Source organism: Salminus brasiliensis, chromosome 14 (genome assembly GCF_030463535.1).
Source record: "Salminus brasiliensis chromosome 14, fSalBra1.hap2, whole genome shotgun sequence".
Lineage (NCBI taxonomy): Eukaryota > Metazoa > Chordata > Actinopteri > Characiformes > Bryconidae > Salminus > Salminus brasiliensis.
Window position 1 is genome coordinate 18,260,181 of NC_132891.1, and position 23,123 is coordinate 18,283,303.

General features: G+C 43.9%; 2 protein-coding genes across 3 annotated transcripts; both read right to left on the reverse strand.

Moving 5' to 3' along the window:
• Positions 1-100: 100 nt before the first annotated feature.
• tasorb (transcription activation suppressor b) lies at positions 101-15,687 on the reverse strand. 2 transcript variants are annotated; one of them, XM_072696319.1, is made up of 23 exons: positions 15,237-15,687; positions 13,828-13,973; positions 13,311-13,403; positions 13,081-13,153; positions 12,134-12,225; positions 11,878-12,012; positions 11,576-11,691; positions 10,923-10,954; positions 10,656-10,761; positions 10,332-10,435; positions 10,025-10,128; positions 9,209-9,281; positions 9,020-9,094; positions 8,177-8,905; positions 6,733-7,130; positions 5,638-5,755; positions 4,242-5,206; positions 4,028-4,147; positions 3,653-3,812; positions 2,791-2,890; positions 2,513-2,691; positions 2,187-2,333; positions 101-2,081 (listed from the first exon to the last, which is right to left on the reverse strand). In XM_072696319.1, exons 1-23 carry the CDS (start codon positions 15,541-15,543, stop codon positions 586-588), a joined length of 5,868 nt encoding a protein of 1,955 aa, XP_072552420.1. In that variant the 5' UTR covers positions 15,544-15,687; the 3' UTR covers positions 101-585. The 2 variants fall into 2 exon arrangements, with proteins under 2 accessions (XP_072552420.1, XP_072552419.1); XM_072696318.1 differs by having other exon boundaries at positions 101-2,084.
• Positions 15,688-16,704: 1,017 nt separating this feature from the next.
• On the reverse strand, positions 16,705-22,274 carry asb14b (ankyrin repeat and SOCS box containing 14b). The gene is made up of 9 exons (XM_072696320.1): positions 22,159-22,274; positions 22,017-22,072; positions 21,810-21,941; positions 20,780-20,938; positions 20,223-20,468; positions 19,076-19,253; positions 17,772-18,315; positions 17,078-17,231; positions 16,705-16,883 (listed from the first exon to the last, which is right to left on the reverse strand). Exons 1-9 carry the CDS (start codon positions 22,272-22,274, stop codon positions 16,705-16,707), a joined length of 1,764 nt encoding a protein of 587 aa, XP_072552421.1.
• Between the last annotated feature and the right edge of the window lie 849 nt (positions 22,275-23,123).

A 23,123-nucleotide genomic window follows, 5' to 3' on the forward strand; every position in this document is an offset into this window, starting at 1 on the left:
AATAATAAAATAAAATAAAACACATATGATAAATATGCACAAAAAAACAACAACAAAAACACCACATACAGTGTCAACCTTAGGCACTGCACTCAACGCATTTCTGTGTTTGATACAACCTTGTTTAATAGAACGTTTGTACAACCAAGAATGTAAAAAAAAAAAAAAAGAAAACAAAGAAAACAAAAACCAGCTAAAATGAAGAGTGACTCACTTTCTTTTTTTAAAAAAATATTGTCTGTAGTCTGTACTTTGCCCCTTGTTCACAAACCGTTTTGAAAATTTTGGGAGGGGGAGAACAAAACAAAAACTGTAACATTGAAAGGCAATAACATTTCTTGGCAATATAAATATAGTGGTCTGAACAAGGTTTCAAACATCTTATTAAGGAAGAGCAGTTTGGAGCAACAGCAAAACACCGGCCGCCATAGGAATTGTTGATCTAACTGATACAAAACCAGAATTCCTTTTTTTTCTTTTCTTTTCTTTTTTTAACCCACATCTTGGTTCAATGTGCTCTTCATTTTAAATATATACATTCTCTATGCCAGTAGTCTCTGAGTATTTACTGCTCCCCATGGCATTTTAGGGGTACGTGTGGTCCGGGTAGTAATCTGGGACGCCACCCCCTCCCCTAACAGGAGGGTAGCCCCAGTTACAGCCGCCCCTCATGGGCCTGGGAGGGGGTCTGGACCGCATGGGCATGGGAGGGGGTCCTCTCCCTCTGTAGCCTCCGCGCATCATGTCCATGGGCCCTGGCATGGGCCCTCGCATGCCAAATGTGCCGCCGCCATGTGAGCCCATCCCTTGCAGTCCCCCTCGGCACATGGGACCCATTATGGCTCCTGGGATGGGAAGAAGTCCTCTTGGGATGGCAGCAGCACAACCCCTGCTGGATGCAGGCCCTCCAGCCTGGGGATGAGGAGGACCAACCCCCTGGCTCTCTGGGCAAGAGTTCAGTGGAGTCCTGCTGCCCTGGCTGCTAGGCGTGAGGCTGCCGGGTGTGCTGCCCTTTTCCAGCACAGCTTCCTGCAATGGAATTGTAGAAGGCGCTGACCCCAGGGTGCTTCCCTCAATCTTACTGTTAGGAATCCCACAGTCACCAGCTCCTACCCACAACGGATTCAAGGCAGCCGGAGTTAGTGTCCTTGCAGCTTCGTTCTGCGATGAAGGGAGTGGACCGAAAGGCCCCCTGTTTACTCCTGGTGGATAGCTCTGCTGCAGACCTGGTGCAGCTGCCCAGTTAATTATGGGTGGTGGTGGTAGTGGGGGGATGGGTGTGAGGGCAGGAAACACAGAAGGTTCTGGGTAACTGGGCAGAGATGAGGAGGACAAGCTTGAGGAGGATGTGAGGGCTGTAGACTTGATGGCTGTACTGTGTACATCCTGACTGATACTGCTGTTTGGCGCTACCACTGCATTATCAGCCTGGGCCTGAGGACAGGAGGTTGCCTCTGGAATTGGCAGTGCCTCTGCTACACTGCTGGTGGAGGCCTGGGGCACAGGCAGGGGAGAGGTGTTGGCAGGGGGCAGGGGAGCAGAGTTCGTAGGGTGTACTGTGGAAGGGTTAGGAGTGAGAGTGCTGGGGTTGACCTGGGGCAAAGCAGAGGCTTGAGAAAGTGGAGCAGTACTGCCATGGTTTAAGCTCATGGTGCCAGACTGGCTGAACTCTTGCCCTTGCGAGGCTGAGCAGGCAGGTGAAGAATAGGCTGAGCCCACATGGTACCCGGGGGAGCCAGAGTACGGACTCCATTGTGCTGAGCTGGGGTACAGGTAACTCTGGTGGGGATTAACCCCGAAACTGGCCAAGCTGTCCTCTAGGTCAGTTGAGGATGTGCTGCTCTGTCTGGATGCCTTGTATTCGGAGATGGCCGTCTTCAGAGCGTTGTAGTCAACGGGGTAAGACGACAGAGGGTCCTGGACAGAAAGGTCAGGGAGAGGGGGCCGAAACACCTCACTCTGGGGCAGAGGAGGGAGTGGGGTCCTCTCTTCCTCCACCTTTTTAGAGACAACAGCTGCCGAAGATGTATCCTCATCTGAGTCCAAAGACATGTCCTCCTCATCCACGCATGCGTCAGCCTCTGCTGTAGGGAAAGCAAGAAAAGAGAGCAGGACATGTGTGTATACCAAAATGTTTTCGTTTAGTCAAGGCATCATTATCCACACTCTAGTCAACACAGTGGTACCTGGAGCCGGGAGAACGGGGAGAACAGGCAGAGCAGGCACCTCAGATTTAGCATTGCTTATCAGGCTCTCAAAGTTAGTCATGACGTCAGTAATACTAGCAATCATGACCCCATTACTTGAGAACTTGGGAACATCAAGCCGCTTATCTGTGAAATAAACACAGCAAAAGATACTCAATAATGAACTCAACATGAAGTTCAGTTCCAGTGAAACTCAGGTCATTGTTAACAGTTAGATCAGATTTATAAAGGCTCACACTCCACTACTTCTTACAGTACTTACAGCAAAGGAATAGTGGAAGACAGTCAATTAAAGAGGACCGTACCTGTAAGGAAAATGATGTGTCGTAGCTGTGTGTGCTGTGCCTGTAACTTCACCAGACAGTCAAGATCTGGAGCCTGCCTTGAGGGAGCGTCACACTCATGGTAAGGCAAAAACTCCACTAAGTGCTTCTTTTGATAGATTGTCAGCAGGTTCAACAAATCCAGAGCTTCAGTGTTTAACCTGTGAAAGGACAAGATAAGAGGTAGCTGATATACGGTTGCTCTTAGGATACTTGAACATAGAACACATTTCTGAAAACTGAGTGAAAGTCAGCCTCACCTGCTGAGCTCTTTCAGCTTCTTCTGAGTCTTGCAGTGTACTTTCCACTTCCATGACATGTTCTGATTCTCCAGGAACTGAAGGAACATCTGCATCTTATCTGCAACCCAGATTAAAAAATAAATAAAGAAAAAGAAAAAGAAATTACACACTGCCATTAATTAAGGCGAAAATGCTAATAATCTGAATCCACTTAATGAGCTATAAAATGCATGTCTGGATACTGGTAGATTTTTATTTTTGTTTTTTGTTTTTTACACTGAAGAGTACATGCTAACAACACCTCAACTGAAAAACAATTAAAATCCACTACATAAGCATGAACAATAAGCTCTGTCCTTACTAACAGAGGCCACAGTAAACAGTCAAGATCTGCTGCACTGAGAAACTGTCCTGCAGGTTAGGCCTGTTTAAAGCTTAAAAACACAGCTAACACAAAGTAATCATATGAAATGATGCAGTGTTGATAAAAGAATCGAGGCCCTCATCACTTTAGATGACTCCTGAGGTGATCTACAATTTACCTAATTAGTTTAAAAGCATGTTCTGGTATAAATGCCTTTCAAATACTTTCCATGTTCCATCATGAAGGGCAGTATTTTCTAACTGACTGAATATGCCACAGAGAGAACAAACAAATTATGAGAAATTGGAGGTCTAAGGAATAATCTAAATTAAGAATGTCTTCTTGTACTTTGTCTACCTTGACTTTTAGAAAAGTGAGTGGGCTAAATTTGTGTGGATAAGGCAGGAATCCTACATTTCACATCTCTTAATGAATTTACCACCCCTGAACACTTTGAAAACCCAATCAAGCCTAGAGAGATTTAACAGCTTTCTATATCCAATGACTAGTACTCACCTAGAGTGATGTAGTCAGAGCTAAGGATGAGCTCATCCGACACGATGAGGCCCCCGGAAACAAAAAGCTCATTATAAGTGCGGTTTTTCACATCATCTAAACTGTCCACTCCAGCGAAGTACACCGTAGACAACTTCTTCAGGGACACCAGTGCTGGAATCTAGAGGGACAAATTTTTAGTGCTGTTTTAGTTCATGCAGAGAAGACCACACTTCGTCTCAGCTAACATTTCTTCAATGTTCTTAACAGATATTCGGTGAGTTCACTAGCTCTGTCCAAAGTGTAAACAGAAAGACCCGCTGAAACGTCATACGTAAGTATCTCAAATGGTCAAACTGATTCTAGCCAAACACCAGCAGATACACAGGGCAGTACCTTGTGAACATGAGAAGCTATGTCTTCATTCTGAATGATGACCATAAACTTTTGCTGACAGTTGTTTTTCAGGTACGTCTGAGGGTTGCACTCAATGTTGCCGAGGCTTTCCAAATATCCCTGTGAGCAATCGAGAGAATCTGGCTGAGGAAACAGTAAACTACAGATAGCATCATTATAAGGCTGCTAGAATCCACAGGCCTAAAAATCCTACCTTAATCTCAGTGCAGAGCTTGTTTTCATCCTGCTCCCCTCTCTGGATGTAAAACTTCACTGCGTTCATCTGCATGATCTCCACCAGAGTGCATAACACATCTGGCTTGAGCTGGCCAATCACGCTACTTCCACCTGCCTGAGCTGGCTCAGGGGGCAGCTCTGATACCAGAGGGAGAGCAGTGCTGGCTACTGAAGGCAAGGATTTAGGACTCTCTGCAATGTTGGGAACTTTAGGCTCAGTCTTCTTCCCAGGTGTGGGCAGGTGCAATTCTTTGATGGTGCCCAGGCGAGTCTTGCTGGTAGGAGAGGGCTGTTTCTTGGAGGTAGGGACAGGGGCAGGAGTTGAGGCAGAGGTCTGAGGCTTGTGTTCAGGTGGTGCTGGTTTGTGTAACGATTCCTGTGATTTAAGCTTAGGGCCTGGTTGTTTGGAGTGGAGGGGAGCAGGAGGAGCAGCAGCAGGACGTGCAGTAACCATAGCAGGAGGAGCTGCTGCTGGAGGAGGAGGAGTTGAAGCAGGAGCAGGAGCCGAGGGTAGAGGAGAAGGTAGAGGAACAGGGGAAAGCTGAGCAGTAACAGTAGGAGCAGTAACAGTAGGAGCAGTAACAGTAGGAGCAGTAACAGTAGGAGCAATAGGATTGGCCACAGAGTTTGGAGGAGCACCAGGTGAGCAAATTATAAGGTTCATTTTTTCACACAGCGTGCTGACGTAGGTCTGCACAGTCGGTGGCGAGATGTAGTTTGACACATACTGAGAAAAGGTGGAGTTCAACCCATCGACTCTGCTCTTGTGCCAGGGTTGCTGGGGCTGGGAAACATACAATATTTGTTGGTTGTCCATCACTTTCTGAATTCCTGTGCAGAGGTTTTGGAATTCCTGGTCAAGGATGGAGTCTAGCGTTTTCCCAGCTGCCTGCCCCGGTTTGTCTGTCCCCAACACAGCCACATCAGCCACAGGGTCAGGAACTGTAGACAGAAAAAGAGAACTCCCTTAGCCAAACCTTACGCATGTAAAGTAGGCAAGTTGGTCAGACAGACAGTATGTGTGCATATATTTATTTATTATACATATTGCTGGTGCTCTTGTCTGATTTTAATCAACTGATTTTCTGACATTCTTAGTTATTATTACAGTTATTATACAGTTACAGTTAGTTATTTCAGTGACCATTGTGGGGTTTTCTTTCTTTAATGGAAGGGTACCAACAATTTTGTCCATGTGTGTATATAAATATACTTGTGCGCAGACAGAAAACTTCAGTACACCAGAATACTGTTAAAAGGCCTTTAAATCACGCTGAACCGATTGAACCCATTTCAAAAACCACATGCTGCGGCAACAGTAAGAATTACAGTCGAGATTACGTAATAAGCAACAGGGGACAAATAAGGAATACCTGTGGAGACCGATTTCCACGGTAAGCGGTTATGGCTGAGGGTTTCAGCTGTGCGGGACAGCTGCTGCTCGATGCTGGAGGACGGACTGCACAGGTCCATACTGCTAATACTGCATGCCTACACAACAACCCAAATAATCATTTTTAAACTTATGCTAAACAGCAAAAACAAATCAAGTCAGGTTGTATAGCGCTTTTTACAACTGGTGAGGTTACAAAGCAGCTTTACAGAAACAGTAATCAGTAAAAAAAGACAAGAAATCAACATCATAGGAAGACGTGAAAACCTAAGACCCTCAGTGAGCAAGCCAAAGGAGACAGTGGCAAGGAAAAAAAAAAATCCCCCATAGCTGGAGGAAGAAACCTTGGGAGGAACCAAGACAAGGGGGACCCATCCTCCTCTGGTAAGAAATATTTATAAATTATTGATAAAATACCTTTACTAAGAAAGCAAGAGCGGAGGTAAGGGAGATAAATAAATAAATAAAGAAAGAAAGAAATAAACAAACAAACTATCTATTATACTTATACTCTACTTATCTAATAATCTATTTTTACATTTTTCACCTGACAGTTATTCTTTATATTCAGCATTTCATGATGAATGGACCAATGGAAATGCACCAAAATGGAAATGCACCAAAATTACTTACAATATTTTTAGTATTATTACTTAAAATATTTTTAAATTGTGCTTCTGTAATATTGAGATTTAGGAAACAACATGTTTTTTTCTGGAGATACAGTAACCACATAAAATACTGTGCAAAGGTCTCATGTATTGTAGGGAATTCCTTCATAAATACTTCTATTGGAGTTAAGCATCTTCTTGCCAAGAAAGAAAAATAAAAACATCAAATACCGGACAAGAAATACTTCACTTTCAATGGAAAGCAGTACAAGTAACCTTTCATATTGATCCATTCATCCTGAATTTTTTATAAAGAACCACTACAAGATTCAAATAAATGTCAAACAGGGAGATGCAAGGTTTTGCATTCCGCCAAGTCCGATTTCTGAAACTACACAGGAATTGTGCTCCAAAATGTATGAAAACATAAGGACACTGCATGAATGGAGAGTGAAGACCCAAACCTCCAGGTAGTCCTGTGTGGCCTGTTCCTCCTCAGCGGGCCTGGTGCGTAGGTCACGGTCACAGTGGGTGGTGAGCTCTGAGGGCACGATGGCCCGCTCTGGCCTTAAACAGTCCTTGTGCTGCGAGGACAGCACAGAGGCAGCAGGTGCTGTGGAGGTGGTGGTAGTGGTGGTGGTGGTGGTGGTGGAAGCAGCGGCAGCAGCAGCGGCAGCAGCAGCAGCAGCAGCAGCAGTGGAGCCCTGGGCAACCCTGTTTAAGGCGCTGAGGAAAAGCTTGAGGAGGGCCTGTGTGTCCTGAAGGGAGGCACTGTGGGTCACTTGCTCCCGCAGATCCGTGTCACACAGCCCCATGTCGTCCATCATTGATGACAGAGAGATAGACTTGTCGCCCTGAGGAACTGCAGGCACAGACAGGAGAATGAAGAAAGATGAATGAGAGAAGATGCAGCGTGAACAAACATACCATGCTCCGTACAGCACATGGGCAGAGAATCCGCAGCAAATAGTGGTCTACAAGCTGCACAACCAAACAGAGAGCCCACTGTACAAGTCACCACTTTTAACCCAGAGCCCCACCTCCCCTGCACTTCCCTAATTTATTTTATTTATTTATTTATTTATGCTTCTTGGCATCTACGGGCTAGCCCCAATCTGGAGCACTAGGAACAAACAGATTTTTCAGCTCCAGCTAAAGCCGTTTTTCACCTTCTAATAATGTGAGGTTAAATAAAGGATAAATCTTCAACTAGGTGGTGCACAAAATTAAGAATACATCATTAATAAGTATATTTCTTATCTAAAAATAGGTACAATCACAGTCAAGAAAAAAGGGAAACGCTTTGTAGGAAAACCTTTCACACAACTATTTCATCCATAAATGCACACATACATTACATGGGCATATTAAAAAAAAACTTTTGATAAGTGGGTTTATACACATAGCTACTGAATGCACTATTTAACACCCATTACTATATATATTTTTATATCTATTTCTAGGTATTCTCTTGTATGCTTTTATCTGTCCACATGACAGTGAAGTAGTTCTGAATATCAGTTGTCATAACTTTTTGATGAACTGCCCAGCCATATTTCAGAAATTTTCTCATTTTTCATTGTTGTCATGACCGGAAAACAAGTCTCCAACTATTCAAGTTTTCCCGATTTCCCAAGACGATTGTGAACCCTGCTCACTTTTACAGCTGCAACGACAATCTGACAAAACGAATGAACTACATCTGTGTGTGAATAATTCTTGAGGAATGTGCAAAATCACTTAGCAAATAAAATTTCTTCGCATCTTGTTAAAAATCGCAATCCGTATCAGTGGTGATATGGAAAGGGCAAAGGGAGACAAAATTCCAGTGAATCAAATAATCACAAATTATATTACTTTATGTCTTAATGGATTACAGAAACAATCATTAGTTAAAGCCTTCCTCACCTCTCCCTTGCTCTCCATTGCTCAAGAGGCCCGTGTTCAGGTATTTGCTGACGCTGCTAGGCCCATCGCCCTCCAGTCTCCTCTTGAGGCCAGCAGTGTCCCACTCTTCACTACGCTCCTGCCCACAGCAGTCCTCCTTACTCCGCGCTCGTTTGTGCAGCTGGATCAGTTTCAGCAGCTTCTCCATCTTTTCCTTGTCGTATTCAGCCTGGCCCATCCGGGCCCTCTGGGCACTGCCGTTGGACTGTGCAGGTGCTGGACCTGACCTGCTGCTGCTCGAGGCACGATCCGAACCACCCCAGTCCGACACAGGGCTGTACTCCTCATCTCCTCCACCCGGTGGAGACGCAGCCCCACCCTCTCCACTGTCCACCAGGCCCTGCTGCAGCCGCATGACCGGCAGCTGAAAGTTACCTGGTCCACATAAGTAAGTGTTCAGAGCAGAGTCCACACCCTTGGGTCGAGGTGCAGGGTGCAGGTTGGGCCGCTCGTCCAGGTTAGTCCGGTACTCTGGCATGACAAAAGGCCGGCCGACGCCTTGCTCCCTGATGCCCAGGTAGTCCAGGGCCTGTTTCTTAACCCCGACAGCCAGGTCTCTGGGGACATTGGAGCGCAGCTTGAAGAAGGCATGGTGCAGCGCAGGTACAAAGGTGTCTAGGTGCTCAGTGATTGGGTCTTTGGGCTCTAAAGGAACTGCAGAGTTCTCATGTAGGCCACAGTGCTTTGACACTTTGGGTGGGCAGAGGGGTGGTTTGGGGACACAAGAGTAACCTTGTCAACTTGTGTTTTTCATTACATTTAAAAAATAATAATAATAAAAGTTAAGAAAAAAAGAATACTCACATAACCGTGTCGTGATTCTTGGCTCTTGAAAAACAAAAAGTGCCTGTAATCCTCGGTCGCTCCTCCCTCGCCTCTCTACATGTTTCGGTAAATGACAGGCAGAAAGTAATTGTATGCTGTATGATGTAATCAAACATCAATGATAAGTAGTCAGAAGAGTGAGTAGATATGAATACAGCGTGAGCCTACCATTAGAACTGTGCATGTGAGACGACGATAAGAGAAACAGAAAGCCTCTGTCCACCAGTGGCTTTACAAGGACCTGGACAAAAGCAAACAATAAGAATCAGCCAAGGAGCCCCAGGTTTGCATCTTTAGAGACGTTTTCTGATCATCTTAACTAATAAAAATCAGGAAAATGTAAGAAAGGCTAAAAGGCAGAACAAGGAAGCTCCGATCTACATTTGCATTTGGATACAGACTAGCCATAGCAAGACCACTCGATACAATTACAGCAAAAAATACTACATGTGAACTTCACAAGCACTTACAATCTTATAGCATGGTACGTTACAAATTCACACAAACACAAACAACTATTACCAACATTTCAACCCCTAGAAAATTTTCTAAATCCCTTGAACTATTCTCTAGACATAGGTTATGTACTGTTCTCTCTACCTGAACACTGGCTGCTACTTATTCCTGCACTGTACAGTCTGTTTACAAAACCAGGTTGGTCCACTCCTGCACTTTCACTGATGTTAGTGTAGTAACGTAGTCTGTACCTTAATCACCCAGGCTCCATGCAGACATTCGCACATTTGTCTTTTTACTTATTGTCTCTGTACTACAGTATGTCCTACCTATCTGCACCAGAGACTTTTTCTGTTGTACTGTACAAGCTTGTATTAGTATAATGACAAAGTTGAATTTAATTAAGTTAATGCTCAAAACACTCACCTCTACAAAGATGTCATCAACTAGTCATTAACATGCATCCTATCATATTTTAGAAATGTTGAACAGTTTAACAAAGAACAATAAAATAAATAAATAACTCACCATTTTTTCCCTCTCCATTCTGTGCAGAAGCCCAGACAGGCAGTTGCCTTGTTTGGTCTTCCCCATGACTTCAAAGAGACTGCCATACATCCCACACTTCAGTGCTGCCACAGAGAATAACCAGGATTTTGAGGGACAAAGTAAACAAACGTGACTTGCAGTAAACCAGTAGCCACTTGAACTGCTGGTTTTGTTAAATGCATAACATATGAAGCCACCCTTCCTTCCCTCCAATTAAAATATCTTAATGTCAAGCAAGTGGCAGAAATGTAGCCAGTAGTGGTGATTGTAAAAGCACTACTTTTACCCTCTCGTGATCCACTGTAGGTGTCCCACGAAAGCAGTGTGGAAGGAATTTTCCTCTTCATTTGATCAAGGTGCATCGCCATACTTATGTCAATTTTGTCAGGACTAAAAGTCAAGAAACAGAGAACGAAAAACCCACATCATTAGGCTCCACCTAGGGTGTTACACGACACATTCGATTCTACAACAAAGATATGCAAACAGGATGCGAAATGTAAAGAGGGCCTATATACAAAACTGAACAATTCAGCAGTCAGAAGAGAAAACCCAGTGTAAGCTCAGGTCAAAGCTAATGCACATGAGAAGTGGGGTTAAGGTCACTTACAGTTTGAGGGGAAGGAAAGGGAGACTGGGGGAACGGATGCACACTTGATACAGCTCTTCCCCCCTGTTCACCAGCGGGCCACTCCACACTGTGTACCTTCGCCGTACTGCCAAAAACAAACGCAATTCAGTGAGTTCTCCTTCAGCTAACACTGATAATGGGATAGTCTGGAGTGGGCAGAAATAGAAAAAGAAAGTGACTGAGCACAAGAATAGTACTTTTACCAGTTCTACTACCAAATAATCCAATAACAGGAAGATGACTTACCTCTATGTCCTTCATACATAGCACCGCTTATTCTAAAACAAAAAAGAAAAGATTTGATATTTTAAAATTTATAAATAAATAAATAAATAAATAATAATAATAATAATAATAATAAGAAGAAGTATAGAAACAATGTACGCAACACAAGAGGTAGATATGGTAATCACTAATTGTACCATAAAGAATACACACTTGAATAATGAATAATAAACCTACAGACTTAACCCATGTGACTGGCCTCTAGAAAAGGAACACCTGCACATTAGAATTCATAAACCCAACACTGATTCACCTTCAGCCTCCTCTGGATTAACTGAATACATGTTTAGATGGTTCTTCTCACACTGTTACAAACATGGCTCTTTATGGAACTTGCAGTTCCTCTATTGCTTTGCTCAAAGAGCTATTTCAAGAGCCTTTATTTTTTTAAAGCATAGAGTATAAAGCAGGAGAAAGAGCACTAATATCATGATATCAGGCTAATTTCAAGACATTTGCCTCATATATCCAACAACAGAAACTCAGCCCTCCCTTACAAAAGGCAGCAGCTTTTAGGAGCAAAGCTCAGAGAGAATCTGACACCAGTAACTAAACCCACAATCAATCTGATTCTTGGCGATCCAGAGAAGTAATATATGCCAGAGATCCTGTACCTGTGAGTGGCAGTGGCCGATTCTTTGCCTTTGTACTGGAAAGACACCACAGCATACGGACACACGTGTCTGGGCCGGGACCGCAGCTCCTCAAACGCAAACTCATAAAAGTATTGCTACAGATCAGAAAGAAGAAAAACAAAAAGGTATCAGTTACAAGACCACCCCAAAAATAACAGGCGTAGACTGTTGCATGTGCTGAATCCACATTCACTGCAAAGTAAAGCAATAATGCAATTAGGCACAGGTGCAGACTTCAGCGCATACAATACAGAAACAGGAACAAACATAGATCCACATACCTGAGTGAGCTCAAAGGCCCTATATGATAATAGTGAGGTCACTTTGCTGGCGTTTTTGTGCACATGGCAGTCAAACTTAGGCGCCGGTTCCAGATTACTCTTCGGCATATTTTCAAATATGCTTTTCAGTTTACCCTGTGGAACAAAAGGTCACGGGTCATGGAAATGAGTCAGAGAAAACCCTCATCAATTTACCGATCTAAAAATACACAGACTTTCTTAATGTGACGTAAAAGATATATAATATAAAGATTACCTTCATGATTTTAAATATAATAATATCCCCAGAAGCACCTGCTTCGAAAGGATTCATCTGCAACAAATCTGAGTATTTTGAAAGGTAAATCCCTAAAAAAACAAATAATTCAGAATTATTTATTTTATTTTATTTTTATCATTTTATAAGACAGACATACCTACAGCATTCTGGTGAACCTTGCCTGTTACCAGTACTCGGTTTACTTAGATAAATATCAAATATTTACAGAACTTTTTCAGTAAACCAATGGAAACAGCATCCTTTACAAAAAAGGAAAATACCTTATCAAACCAGAAGTAAAAATACAACAACAAAAGGTTTGTACCTTGTTATGTTCAGGTTAATTAAACTGAAAATAAGTTAACAAGACAAGGACTTTAAATATCGAGCACAATTAAGTCAATATTTTGAATGCAATCCGGTATCTATCCAAGTCAGTGCACATGCTTGTTTACTTAATAAAGTGAAATTAAAATGACGACTGGCTGACGTGCTCTAAAACACTATGCTGAACGCTGGTCAAAGAATATGAGAGAGATATTATTTACTGATATAAAATTCTATTTTATAGGTCCTGGAGATGGTGTTGTGAATATCTTCACTTCTTTACACATTTTCTTTACACTATTTGTTCTGCAATTTTCTTCCAAAATAACAATAAGGCAACGTCAGTTTTGTAGAACGCTCTTTTAGCAGAGCAGCAGTTCTCAGGATACCTGCGTTTACTTATGCTATCAATGCCAACTTAAACACCTCCTCAAACCATTAGCTGTTCAGATACTGAATCAACGTCAATCAGCACTAGAGGATCATTTTCCATTAGCAGTGGGTGTGTATTGACATGCTGTAACATGAGTCTATGATGGTTGTATTTACAAACAACTTCAGTGTGCAGAACATAAAGAGAGCCGTCACTCATTTTAAGAGAACACTTGTATAGTTACCTTTAGCAGGATTTCCCAAATTGCTAAGCCGTGCATGTCCCACTGACAGGCCCTTTTCACAGATCCAGTGAGTCTGCAACAAGAGAGAGAGCGTTACGCTGCTTATTCTTCCCCCTCACCACATTCCCACAATTTCGTGAGAAACCCAGAAGGTGTAATGATAGTATAAATCAAATAGTCTCACCAAAGCTCCCATCTGGCTAAGAAACACATGCAGCTGCAGGCCTTACCTTGCTTGTGTCAGGCAGCAGAAAGGCGTAGGAATCTGTGAGTTCAGCTTCTGTCCTTCCAGCCTGTTTGAGTTCCCTTTTCTTCTCAACAAACTGCCACAACAAACACAGGCACATTAACCCCAACATTTCAGAAAGGTACAGGCCCGACTGAAACTGCCAGTAAAGGCATGAAGCTACTTTTCGGTTTATATGTGAGAACCAATCATGATCAGAAATCACTACTGTAACAGCAGACGACCAACGAAAATGGACCAATAAATATGCCACGTTCACAATGAGTAAACACGGTTCTATTCAGTACTATTTAAGAAAGTGCTGCTTAATAAGCTGTGCTGTTGTGTAAGCTACTACTGAGACTGGAGGAGGAGCATGCTGGACCGGGGGTGTTGATCTGTGCTGGCTGTTTACAAACCTCAAGTGTTCCAACAATGCGCTTACATTAGATATCATAAATAAAAGTATGTCCATGCTCCACAGCTTGCACTTCTAATGCAAATTAAGCTCCCGAACATACCTCTTTCTCCAGAAGCTCGCTGTGAACGAGACACGCTCTGGTGTAGGTGAAAGCTCCTCTAGAAGAAGCATCCAGATAGAAGGATGAGAGAAGCTTCACAAGCTCCTCAAACTCCCGCGAATCTGGAGGCAGCATCTGAAGGAGACCTGGAGAGCCAAAGCAAGAGAAGTGGCGTTAGGATAGTCAGTACGCCGAGACACAGAGAAAAGCTCTCTTTAAACCAACTCAAAAATGCTAGCTGCATCAAAATCAATCAGGTTAAAAAAAATGATCTCATCTAGATGTACAGATGTTTAACAGCAGGGAACCAACCAGTGGGAGGTCCCATGTAAAGCAGCAAGTGAGGAGACAGTTCCTGAAAGGTGAAGCATGAGGCACTACAGCAAAAACTTTTATGAGCTCTTCAGCAACAGATCGGGCAACAGAGACAGGTAAACCCCCAACTCCACCACTGTTACTATGGTGATGGTCCTAGTCTAGACTGGTCAACAAGCTTGTGAGGCATTTCTGCAGCTCTCGGATGGACCGAAAACCCATTGCATCCCCAGCATCTCCCAACTCATTCATGTCTGCTTGAAACCAATACAGACAGCACACCTAAATGTACACATTCCTGATAATGTTGTCCTCATGACAGCCCCGGAAATGGCCTTAATCATACAAGACCACTATGAGAACTACCCATCTTTACTGAACTACATGCTACAATATTTATGATTAAACATCATGCACTCATCATGCAATGTAGGGTGAAAAACAGGGTGACTGAAGAGTCACTGGACTTTAACATGGGGGTTAATGGGGTCTGTAATCAGAAGTGCTCTTCAAAGTTGCAGTGCCAGGGGACGTCAGGCATTGCCCAGTGTTGTGGTCAGTTAATCTGCCTACATTACTTTTGTATCGGTGGATGAGGAGTGGCAAAACAGTGTCATGTGGTGTCAGCAGTGTTGTGGCGAACCCTGGCAGCTAGCTGTTACAGTTGCAGGCAGCTAACAGGCTAGCCTCCACTCTCACAATCAAAACACTGCACTAAACGGACACGCTCGTGAAAAGCAGCGCTTCTGCACAGGTGTACGAGTGCACCGCACGAGGCTCTGCATTTCACGTGCTTCTCGCCCTGAATTTGCACAGTAGCTGCCCAGCTAACTAACGTCTGGCAAGCTTGCCGTTCATGTGGCGGCTAAATAACACAACATGCTGCTTCGCACAAGCACCCGAACCCACGGCAGACCATCCCACAGAGCCACGGCCACGTCCAGACACACCGCGAGCTCAGCAAGCCGGACTGCTGGACTACAGTCGGGGGCTAGGTTACTGTGGAGAGCGGGATAGCAGGCATGCAGGACGGACAAGCTAGAAAACCGAGAGCCCCTTTCAGCCTGAGGAATGCCAGTAAAAGGGGACACAACCTTTCCGTTCCTTAATCTTCCGAGGAATCTGGAAATTCCTCCGTGGCAGTTCCTCGGGGGACTTGTGCAACGTCGACGGAGAGCCGCCGCCGTGCTTGGCGTCTGACAGCGAGCTTCTCCGCCGCTCAGCAGCGTCTTGCTCAGATATTTGCTCGTCTTCACAACCAGCCTGATCGCCATTTTGCTTGGATGTGGTCGCGGTGGAGACTGACAATTGTTTCTGGCTCTCGCCGCCGTCCACGGACAAGCCGCCCGCCTTCACGCCGTCCTTGTCGAGTTTTCTGTCTTCGCTGAAATTGCAGGCCATTTTTTTTCGGGGAGGGGGGAGGTGGGGGGAGGGGGCCACCGATCACCTCGTCGACGAGCGATGAAGTTGGTTTCAGCGCCGCTTCACGGAGTAATTCTCCTTCTCAACCAGCCTCCTCCGCCATTATGCCTCTGACGTAATGCTTCCCCACCGCTGCGAAAGTCTGGCGTCACTGTTTACAGGCGGCCGCGCGCCACCCAAAGGCCGCGGGGACGCATAGCAAGCAGAGCCGTTCAGTAAGCGCTGGGTTACAATAATTGAGTTTAATCGGGGTTGTTCGTGTTGTGTGATTAAAAGGTCGGAGAGCACTGCTGTGAGCTGTATAGGGCGTTAATGGCATATGATTGTCATTAAGCCCCAAATGAAGGGGATGGGGTAATGGCTGATTTTTTTTTTGTATTACTAAGATGTTAAAAGACTTCAAATGTTGCCTCGTTATAAAAATATCCCTAATTTAATAAACTGTTCCTTCGATTAAAAATCGTTAATATTTGCTAAGTTGAGACGGCGCGTGTGGTGAGAGCGCGAGATCAGAGCTGGCTAATGCGTGAGAGCCGTGTGCAGTCCTGCACAGCGTCTTTGGTTCGTGTACAACCTGTCTCAGGTTAAACTCAGTTTATCAATTCCTAAATGTATCCAAAATTGCAATATTCCCTGCGATCCGGTTCTCCTGTAGTGCAGCACAGTGTTTCTTTTTTTTTAATGTGCTGCTTAAACCTCGGGACAGTTACGTAGGGTTAGATATAGAGGTCTAATGCTGTTAAAAAAGGCAGTGAAAACTGATTAAACACAAATAAGTTGCACAACAAATTTAAATAAACAAAAAAAAAGGAATTAATTTAATATACTGTATAAAAATGAAAATTTTAAAGCTTCAAATGTAATTTTTGCTGAAAGTCTTATCTTGGGTGCATAGGCTGAAAAACAATTCCATATGGCTAAAAAAAAAAAAAGCAAACGACTCCCACACCAAAAACAAAGGGTAACATAAGCCACAAAATGAAACAATTAAAAATGAATCCTGCCATTATGAAGAAATCAGGCTGAAGCTTTGTAGAGTCTTTGGACTACAAGCAAAGACTGCTCATTCCGAAACAATCATCCTGTCACTGAAAACATTTTGAAAATGGCACAAATAATTGACAGCAAATGTGTCCACTTTTACTCAAACTCTCCGCAGCTTCCTCTGCTGTAAATGTCGTACTCTTTGAAGCGGATGTAGTCCTTCAGGCTGTTTGGTAGCGGCAAGAAACTGATAAAAACCGGAGCCCTAAGACGCAAGCGACCAAGGGACTCCCGGATCTTAAGTCGACACAAATGCTTCAGGCTCCTGCAGTTTTCTGCAAAGACAGTCAGTGCAAAGTTATAATACTGGTTAGCTTAAATACTCTGATATTGGCTTTTCAGGTTTTGGCGAGTAAGATGTCGTAATTTTATAAGCTCCATCAAATTGAGGCCTGCCTTAAACTATCCTTACAGTCAATGCTTCCATAGTAAATCTCAGCGCGAGCATGTGTTGCTACTGTTCACCCACCTTGAATCCTGCAGATATCTGGCCATTGTTTCTGTTGTACCAGGACGCTCTTCAGCTTGGAGCAGAAGGTGACATGGTCGACATAATCCAGCATGATTCTGACCACCTGGCCTGCCATGTGCTGGAGCCAAGACACGGTGATCACTTCACAGAACTGCAGACAGAAATGTAGCATAAATGTGCTATAGATGTGCCACGGGAATAGTAAAAGCATAGTATATAAAAAAAGTATCCACACCACAAAACACCTCAGTTACTGAGGCCTCTGTAGAACTGCAGTACAGCCAGCATCTGCCTAGGGACTGGAGTTTGTTAGCACCAACACAGTCTGCAAGTTTATTCAAAATGCAGTCTTTGGGCTGCATATTTTTGCTGGAACTGGCAACCCTAATTGAAACACTCGTTATTTTAAAAGCCAGAATTCCAGTTCAACCAGTAACTGTAACTGTAGTTACTCCCTCTTGAGCAGTGGTTTGCAGTGCTAAATCAAGGAACTTCTTATACTGGTTGAACTGATACATTTAATGGAGTACCCCATTATATGAATGTAAAGAATGGTGCACCCCATAGCTTCAAATTTGATGTGATTTGGTTGTCTAGCAAGTTGGTGTCTCCTGTTGTAGCTTCTTCCTCCCTTTCCTATCAGGTTTCCATGTAACACACCCATTAAGAATAACTGGGCCTTCCCACCTACCACCACATCTTTAATGACCGAGGTGCTCCATCCCTCATAGTCCACTGGGACGTGCAAGCTCTGGCCGTAGGGGCACTCGAAGCAGCGCTGCACGTCATAGCCGTGGTTGAGGAGCATGCGCAGCATTACTTCATCCTTTAAAGCGTGCTGCAGGGCTGATGGGAAGTGTGTGGTGTTTATGCGCGAGTAGTAGTTGACGTTGGCGCCGTAACGCAGCAGGGTATTGATGAGCTCGTAGTTGCCCAAGCGCACGGCCACCTGCAGGCAACTGACTGGATCCTGGTTGGCCATGGCACCGGCCTCCAGCAGCAGACGAGCGCACTGCACGTCATTGTTGGACACCGCAAAGTAAAGCGCTGATCTTCGCTCGTCATCGTAGTTGCGGCGGACGCGAGGATGCAGCATGAAATTGGGGTCGAAGCCGCTCTCTAGGAGCAGCTCCAGGCACTGAAAGTGACCGCCTGCAGCCGCAGAATGCAGTGGACTCATGCCACTTTCTTTAATAGCTTCTTTTTTAGTGACTGGAATCAGATGCTCTAGTGCCCTGCAAGGAGAGGATGAAGAGTCACAGCAGCATAGTGCATGAAAGAGAGAGGGGTGAGATGTGAACTCAAGGTGAAGTAAACGTTGGCTAGCTAGTGCAAACAGGGACAAATAAGAATTAACAAGAAGTAAAGTCTATGGATTTGTGTAGCCATGGAGAAGAGTAATGGAAATGATGGGGAGTGGGATTAGCAGAGGCTTATTATAATTTAAAGAAACAGACACTCTGAACAGGGCTGTTTAGACAGGGTGAAAATAGTGCTGTGATGCTTTGGTCCTTGTGGTAACAGTTATAGTCTTTCCAATTTATGCCTATTGCTCCCCTAAAAATTCATGACAGAAATTTTGCGGCCTTTATAATCATCTTAGGGAGAATGCTGCCACACCCCCATTGTAAAGCTTAGCCCCATTTAAAAATGTATAGTAATGGCCCTTCCACCTTTCAGCAGATAGCTGAGGGTGGTTGGGTAATGCTTGTTGACAATTCCGTAGAACTTTGAGTCACTGAAGGACACCCTCCAGTGTTACTGCAGTCTTGTTCTTGGGACTGTGTCTGCTGAAAAGTTCTCTTTAACATTACTTAACATTTCCATATAAGTGGTGTCAAGCTCTGGAGCTGGAGCACTAATGTCCTGCATATTATGTGATTTTGCTGCTTTAGCACATGCAATACTGCTAATTACCAGACGCTTTGGTATATGTGTAGCAGGCAGTTCCATAAGAGTATTGAATAGGACAGCTACAGGCAGCCTATCACTCACAGCAGATGGCCACGGTAAGCTGTACGGTGGATGGGTAGATGGCCAGTGTGTGTGGGCGTGTTGGGGTCAGCTCCATACTCTAACAGCACAGAGATGATGTCAGGGTTTCCAGACGCTGCTGCCTCAAATAGCACCGTTGGAGAATCTGGACTTTGAGGGTTTGACCATACCCTGGCACCTAAGAGTGAGTTCAAAAAGTGGGTGGAGAAAGAGGAGGAGGAGAGGGATGTGAGTATAGAGTGAACATGCAGAGTGCATAGATGCACGTCTCACAAAACGAATGCCAGTATAGTCTATGTTCCCATTCTAACAGTCTCTTCCCCATTGCACATTCCTTCCACCCTTGAGCATGGGTAAGAAAAGACTCCCACCAACCTTGGAATCTTTTCAAACCTTCAGCTACACAGCTCAAATGTCAAGTGCCTTGATGTGCCCAAGAGCCATGCTTCAAGGGTCAGTTGTGTTTATAAGAACCTGCAGATGGCATAACAGAATAGAAATGGTGGGGCTAGTCGCATAACCTACAGCAGTGTAGGTAGGCAGGGCAATTGGACTGTGTGGTTAGCTCCAGTTATTTAGCCAGCCAGAGGCAGTCCAGTTTGTTTTCGACAAAGTGGACAATGGAGAAAAGACATGGCAAAAGCTAGCAATGATTTGTTAGCTTTGTGTTAGCTTTTAGCTTAGCGCAGATCCCAGCTGGCTCCCCTCATCTTTTGCTTTGTTGCATACACTGTTTAAGTTCTCCTTTTGAGCACAGTAAATGTCAGTAAATGCTTTCGCTAGTGGGCTTGGGGTTTTGGAATTGGTCCATTTTCCAGTCCTGTCTTTGGTTGTGCTGGAAAACACCACAAAGTTCATGATACGCCATTTCCATGTACCAAACTCTCATTATTCCACTATGCTAAGCTAAATACAGTTTGGGATTTTAGGGCCTCATTCATATATGATGAATTTTGGACTATATTTCTGTTATTTTTTTTTTATTATGCAAAAAAAGTATTCCACTGCCACTGTGTTGGGATTACCGCACATTGCTAGAGCAAACTTTCTAACTCAGTCAATAGTGGTCACTAACAAGTCAATAATATTAACAAATATTAGTGCACAAATAGTTGGAAAAACACCATGTTAATAACGGTTACATCACCTTTCTGTAGTAGAACTTCCACAACATTCAAGTGGCCAGCCTGGGCCGCCAATCCCAATGGAGTATGATGACTGGAGTCACAGGCGTTTGGGTTGGCACCAGACTGGAGGAGCAGGTACACATAGTCTTCCAAACCAAGAAGAGCTGCTTCATGCAGAGCAGTTCTCTGAAGACTGCCTTTTTGGTCCACAGTAGCATTAAAGCGTAGCAGAAGAGAAGCCAAGTCATACTGGTCATTCTTTATGGCTGTTTGGAGAAAGACGAAAGAAAAAAGATCCCCGCTGGGCGTTCATTTACTGTGTGTGATCCATCATGTCTTAAAAGATACACAGACACCACTCCAGAAGAATGTGTACCGTAAAAGATGCCTAATGATGCATACTGTAAATTCTTGTAATTACAGATCTATATAATTTACTAATACTATCAGGGATGTAAATTAAAGCATAAGTGCACCTCTAAACTCCAAGTGTCTCATCCACTCCAAACTGTTTTGAGGAGCCTAAATCCAACTATATCCATGTGCTCTCCTGTTGAACGGCTGTGTTATTACATACCTGCAACTAACGGAGAGTCCTCGTCCTCATTTGTACAGTTAGGGCTGCAGCCGTTCTGAAGCAGGAATGTGGCGTTTTCCCTGAGACCATGGACAACGGCGAGGAAGAGCGGGGTCTCCCCTTTCAGAGTGCGGCACTGACCCGAGCCCTGAGGAGATGCTGAACATCCAACACATGTTTAAGCTCTGAGACTCTGAAAACAGTTTTGTTCATTTCCTCTACAAACCCTTACTGCAAGGGTCTGTATGTTGGCCCACACTTCAGTTCCCGACTCTTAGTTTTATAGTAGAAACTGAACAATACACAGTAGCTGCTCTGTTTGGATTGCTAAGTAACAGTCCCAGAACTGAAAGGAATACTACAGATTAATATTTAGCCTATTAACTGCTGTGTGTACTGCCAAAAACTGAACCCGGTGACTCGAAACACATTTATAATACACAGGGCAGTTTCTGAATTCCGTTAGTAATTGTTTACATGAAACCCATTTCTGTAGAGCTCTTCCAGCAGCCATAGCATTAAAACCACCTGCTCTAATATTGTGCAGATTCTCCTGGTGCTGCCCAAACAGCTCTCACCAGTCAAGGCATGGACTCTACAAGACTTCTAAAGGTGTCCTGTGGTAGCTAACCATCAATACAGTAGCAGCAGATTGTAGGTTGTGAGGTAAGGCCTCCATGGATTACATCAATAAGCCTTGGTCACTCAGGATCACCGGTTGTCCTTCCTTTGACCACTTTTGTTAGGTACTAACTACTGCGTAACAGGAACACTGCATAAGATCTGCTGTTTTGGAGACGTTCTGAGGTGAAGTGGCTCAGATCCATGCGCTTACCCATTTTTCCCGCTTCCAACACATTACCTTCAAAAACTGACTGTTCACATGCTGCCTAATATGTACATTCCACTATGTGACAGGTGTCATCAACCAGTGTAATGTTAATGTGATGGCTGATTGGTGTAAATGAAGGCTAGTTTGCACAGTGCAGAAGAACCACATACAGATCCAGAGACTAGAACTAAAGCAGACCTGAAAAAGTGATCTCCAGAATGCTCTTCTTCTGCTGCACCGCTGCCTCGTGCAGTGGGATCCAGCCCCTGCTGTCAGCCATGGACAACGCTTCCCTGTGCTGCACCAGCAACCGCAGGGCTTCTTCATTTCCTGTGGCCAAGCATGGAGATCAGGACACAGAACGCAATGATACGCTAACAGAACAGTGATGGTGATAGCTCTTACCTGCCTGGATGGCTGTAAAAATCTCCTCATGGTCAATATTTTCCAGGGCAGGATCACTAAAGGAAAACTGCAGTTGAGTGTATTTCCTCATTTAGATAGGTTGAACTGTATTGTTCAAAAGGACAGGCATGTGGACTCATACCTGGGGGTTTGACTGATGCTCTTGTCATATTCTAGCAGACTCTGCTCAATCATGTATTGTGTGGCTTCATCTTCATCATCCCAGTCTTCCTCCAAAGTGTCATACAATTCTTCCATCTTTGTCAGTTCAGTTTATTTATCCAGTAAATCTCACAAACTGAATAGAGGTAAAAGAGAAATTCCTCTCATTTTGTTAAAGTTCAGCATCATTCATTATGATTCACAATGTCTACAATGCAAAGTAAATAACAATATAGCAATACCACAGTTATACTTGGCCAGATAGTCTAAGAGACCACAGCTACCCTCTCTCTCTTACACACTCTCTTTCTATCTGGGTGGGTATGGCTCCCCCCTCCATATCACTTAGCATGATACTAGCCAGTAAAGACATGTGTTAGCTAATATAACAGAACTGGCAGTTAGTGTTCTCCTCCAAGTGTGTTGAGCTGTCTAGTGATGTTGCCTTAATGACAGTCTGGAAAGATGTGGTGGCACTTCATTTGTCTTGTACTAGTCTTCATCCTCCAAGCACTGTTAGCACCGCATGATAGGGAAGTCCTAGCTAATGGTAGCTTGTCTCAAATAATGTCTCAGCTATTTTATTAAAAGAATATCAAGTGAAATAATAGAGGAAAATGACAAAACCCTGCCTCTAAAAACCAGAGTTGCAGCAAAGGCCCAGCCCATTCTCTTCCCGCATACTCTAATCACCCATTACATCTCAAGCTCTAGCAGGTCGGCATCTCCCTTCATCAGTATTTCGCTAAATTAACTTCCCTCTCCTACGTTGCTGTGGCCGTTTATCATCCAATCAGCAACATTTCCATTATCATCTGTTGTCAAACATATATCATATTTAATAATATTACTGATGTAATGTATCAGTCAAAATATTGCTAAAACTATCATGATAAACTGGTATCTACATTAAAAAAAGATATATATATATAAATGTGTATGTGT

Bases quoted from the DNA above. Each gene is read 5' to 3' on its own strand.
- tasorb (XM_072696318.1), bottom strand. From the start codon at position 15,543: ATGGCCTGCAATTTCAGCGAAGACAGAAAACTCGACAAGGACGGCGTG. The intron at 10,129-10,331 runs GTAAAAGTAGTG...TCTCTGTGGCAG, and splicing joins CTACAGTGGATCACGAGAGG to CACTGAAGTGTGGGATGTAT. The intron at 4,148-4,241 runs GTAGGATTTTTA...GATTGCTCACAG, and splicing joins AGCTCTGCACTGAGATTAAG to GGATATTTGGAAAGCCTCGG.
- asb14b (XM_072696320.1), bottom strand. From the start codon at position 22,274: ATGGAAGAATTGTATGACACTTTGGAGGAAGACTGGGATGATGAAGAT. The intron at 22,073-22,158 runs GTATGAGTCCAC...GTTTTCCTTTAG, and splicing joins AGCATCAGTCAAACCCCCAG to TGATCCTGCCCTGGAAAATA. The intron at 20,469-20,779 runs GTATGTAATAAC...TTCTCCAAACAG, and splicing joins GGACTCTCCGTTAGTTGCAG to CCATAAAGAATGACCAGTAT.